The sequence below is a fragment of the Belonocnema kinseyi genome, chromosome 3 (assembly GCF_010883055.1).
Source record: "Belonocnema kinseyi isolate 2016_QV_RU_SX_M_011 chromosome 3, B_treatae_v1, whole genome shotgun sequence".
Lineage (NCBI taxonomy): Eukaryota > Metazoa > Arthropoda > Insecta > Hymenoptera > Cynipidae > Belonocnema > Belonocnema kinseyi.
This window is the reverse complement of record NC_046659.1, coordinates 51794104-51798248: the sequence shown is the minus strand read 5'-3', so window position 1 is coordinate 51798248 and position 4145 is coordinate 51794104. Positions and strand designations below refer to the sequence as shown.

At 28.1% G+C, this 4145-nt stretch overlaps 1 protein-coding gene across 1 annotated transcript in view; it reads left to right on the top strand.

Annotated features, from left to right (window-relative positions):
* The window catches only part of LOC117169822 (zinc finger MYM-type protein 1-like), a 6215-nt gene extending 2070 nt beyond the window's left edge, over positions 1-4145 (top strand). Inside the window, exon 2 of the mRNA XM_033356331.1 lies at positions 4018-4145. Within this exon, the coding sequence (XP_033212222.1) occupies positions 4018-4145 (128 nt within the window). The remainder of the gene's footprint in view (positions 1-4017) is intronic.

Genomic DNA, 4145 nt, shown 5'->3' with positions numbered 1-4145 from the left:
AAATTACGCTATTATTTTTAAGGTTCAACAGTTTTTAATCAAAAATTAAAACTTCTTTTGTTGTTGAAGATTTATCATTTTAGTAGAAAATGTAATTATTTTATTAGAAATTTGTTATTCTCTTTTTTTGAGTTGAAAATTCAATTATTTTGATAGTAAGTTAATTTCTAACATTTTCAGTTGGCGAAATAAAATTTTTATCTCTAAATACCAATGCAAAAATATTAATCTGAAACAACTTAAAATACAAACAATGTAACTTTTATTTTAAAAAGTTTTTATTTAAAAAATTAATTTAATCGTTCAATTTTGAATGTTACGAACTGAAATTTTTTTTAATTATTATCATTTTGAACCTTAAAAATAATAGCGTAATTTGTATTTTTTAACTAGGAATCTCTCAAATGTTAAAGTCATAAAAATTTTTAAACGGTTATTTCGTATTTTAAAATAATTTAATTTAAAAAATTGTAAAATTAAACGGTGTTAAAAGTTTGTGTTTTATACGCATGAATTATTGAGGGTTTAAATGAAATATTTCTGAATTAAAAATTTTTTCAAAGCAATTGTATGTATTTCTGAATTGGATCAGAGATTTTTTGAAAAAAAATATAATTCAGATCTGGGACAAGCCATTATAAACAAAAATTAAAAACTAAATAAAAAAAACTAACCTTGATTTGTTAAGATTGTAATGAGCTAAATTTTAAGTTTGAACGCTACAATTTTAATTTAGAATAATATTCAAAATTAATTTAAAACTTGAAATTATTTGAAATAATTTGAAACACGATGTAGATTTTTGCAGATTTAAAAAAAAGCTTTTGAGAATTGTAAAATATTCAAAAAGTATAACAAAAATTGTTGTGATTGCTAAGAAAATTGAAAATGATTTTTTAGTTTGAAAAATTAATTTTAAGTGAGTATTTAAAAAGATTTTAAAAATTAAAAACAAGGAATCAGGACGATTTTAAGGCAATTCTTTTATTTTGCAGTTGTTTTAATTTTAGGAAAAAAATCTAATTAACACAATAAATCAATTTTCAACCCAAAAGTTTACTTTTCAACAAAATAAAGTAATTTTCTATTAAATAATTGGCGCTTTAACTAATAAAATATACAGGATAAAGTTTCAAATAAAAATGGAATAGTACAATTTCCAGATAAAAACTGTGCCAAAAAATTGAATTGAACAAGACAAAAAAACGAATTTTCAACAAAATTGTTAAATTTTTAAGAGAAAAGGTGAATTTTTGACCAAGAAGATTAATTTTCTATAAAAAAAAAAACGATTTTCCAACTTAACTAATATAAACGATTAATTTTTAATCAATCATATAATAGTTACATTTTCAGATAAAGATATGTAATTTTTTAAAGAAAAAATTAATTTTAAACAAAGTTGTTAAATTTTCGAGCAATCAGATGAATTTTCGACCAAGAAAATTGATAATCTACAAAAAAAGACCAATCTTAAACAAAATACATGATTTTTTAAAGAAATTATTTAATTTTAAAGTAAAAAAGACGAATTATCTACAAAAAATTGAAATTTTTAAGCGAAAAATATGAGTTTTCAATGCAAGAATTAAACTTTCAACCAAATAGTTAAATTTTCAATCATAATTAAAAAACCTTGTTAAAAAAACGTATTTTTTTGACAAAGTAGTTCAACTCTTAGTGAAATAATCGACTTCCAAACCCAAAAAGATGTACAGTTGATATTTTAACCAAACAATTGCATTTTTGACCAAAAATGATAAAATTTTCAACCAAAAGGATTAAATTTCTACTAAATAAGGTCAATTTCCAACAAAATACATGGACTTGCAACGAAATTATTTAATTTTAAAACCAAAAGAGTATTTCCACCCAAAACTTATAAATTTAATTTTTAACAATATATTTACATTTACAACAGAACGACTTTACAACCAAAACATATTTATAGTTCATAATTCAACCGAAAAATGTAATTTTTAATCAAAAAGTATAAATATTCCATAAAACAATTTAATTTCTACAAAGAAAGACGACCTTTTAACAAAACACATGATTTCTTAACCAAAAATGGTATTGATTGATTGTCAGTTTCAAAAATGTATTTTTAACGAAAGAGATGAACCTTCAAATAAAAAAAAATATACTATTATAATATAACATAATTATAATATTATCATTATTAATATACGTATATATTTATATATAATAGTATTATTATTTATATAATTTATATTTTATACATGAAATAACATAACTTCAAAATATACGCATATCAAGAGGCGCGCGATTTATTCAAATCATGAGAATCGTCAGCATCGAAATCTGGAAATATTAAAATCCCAATCTCCTGAATTTATTTCAAAGCAGTTAGCTGTTAGCAGATAGATATATAAATAGAATCGACGAAGTGCTCCGACCGGCTATCGTGCATCTTCGAGTTTTCAAATTCAGAAGAGAAATGGGTTGCGCGCGCAACTCAGTCGTTTACAGCGTCTCCTACTATATTCACACGGGCATAGCCCTGTCATAGTATTGGACCGCATCTCGTTTCAGATCTGGGATCACTGCTACACTGACGCACGATCTAAATCGAGTTTAGAAGCCGTACATACGTAAGAACGTGAGAATGTTACGTAAAATTTTCAAGAAAAAATATCAATTCCCAACAAAGACCTGGCGAGTTGAATCCAAAAAAGTATTGATTCTTTTTTCGTTGAAAATTTTCGTTTACCGTAAATAAATAAAAACAAGGAAAAAACATTGAATTTGTTTGTCGTACAAAAAAGATGTGCAATAAAATAGTCTAGAAGTATTGATGGTCAACACTCGATTTAAACAATTTGTAAAATTTGCTCAGCGGACAATAATTCTCCGTGTGTTCGAGCGCCAAGGTGGTTATTACATCCGCCCATTCAATTAATATTTTAAGCCAAACAACGCATGATACGAAAAAAGTCAGGAGTAAATAAATGTTTCTTTCGAGGATCTTTACAATTTTATCTTAACAACTTTTTTTTAGCATAACAACTTTTGAAAATTCTATGTATGGTTTTTCATAGTGCTCAGAATCACGAACAATTTATTTGGTGAACTTTTTTCGATAAAAGCAAAATTATTTAAGTTATATCATTTTCAAACCCTCAAAAAATAAACTATAATTAACGTTTTAAGCCAAGAAACGCATGATATAAAAATATCTTAATGGCTCACATTATACTCACAATGTCGTAGGACATTTAAAGACGTTTTTAGGACGTCCTTTTGATGTTCTGGTGCCCACAGGGAGGTCTTTCACTTTTTAGCGTGAAAAAATAATCATGTCTCTTAGGGGTCTTTTTGAGGCGTCTTTAGGACCAGCCCTGCGGACATCTTTTGGACCCTGGAACTTAGACGCCAATGTCCAAGAATGTCCCAGGACATTTAAAGACATCTTAAGTACCTCTTTAGGATGTTCCGCTGACCACTGGACCAAACGTAGAAAATTATTATACATGAAAAATGCTATTTTTATTTTTAAATCATTATCAGACGTCATAAAAGGTAAGAAAGTGAAAACGTACACACAATTTGAAGAAAAAAATCACCTTTTGCCCCATTTTTCATGTTTTCTAGGCCCTTCTGCAAATCGACAAGGTTTTAACAAACCTTCTGCATTGTAGCTCCAGGTGCTCTGTCCAATTAGGATTCTCATTCAAGATCAATTCCAGATATTTGACTGACTTAGAGACCTTAAAACTCTTTCCGAAAAACCAGGGACCTTTCACTTGGATTTTCTCGCGAGGACAATAAAGATAGGCTTCTTCAGATTTACAGTGAGCCACGTCGAGTCGCGCCCGAGCTCGACAATCTACACAGCTGACCTTGTTAGGCCCATCAACATCTCTAGGACTAAAGGTGAGCATCTTTAGGATTGTGAATTCATTTGCATAAAGTTAGACACTAGTTGTGTAAATTTGGCAGAGATTGGAAAGAGATGACTATATAAACATCTGAATTTCTTTATAAACGTAAAAGCTGTGCTCCACGCTGTCGTGGCGAAATTCGAGCAGCAGCTGGAACAGGAAGGATATGCTGTGGGCACCTTCTTGGACATAGAGGGTGCCATCGGCAATACTCCAGAATTCATCTGTCAAGAGGCTTAA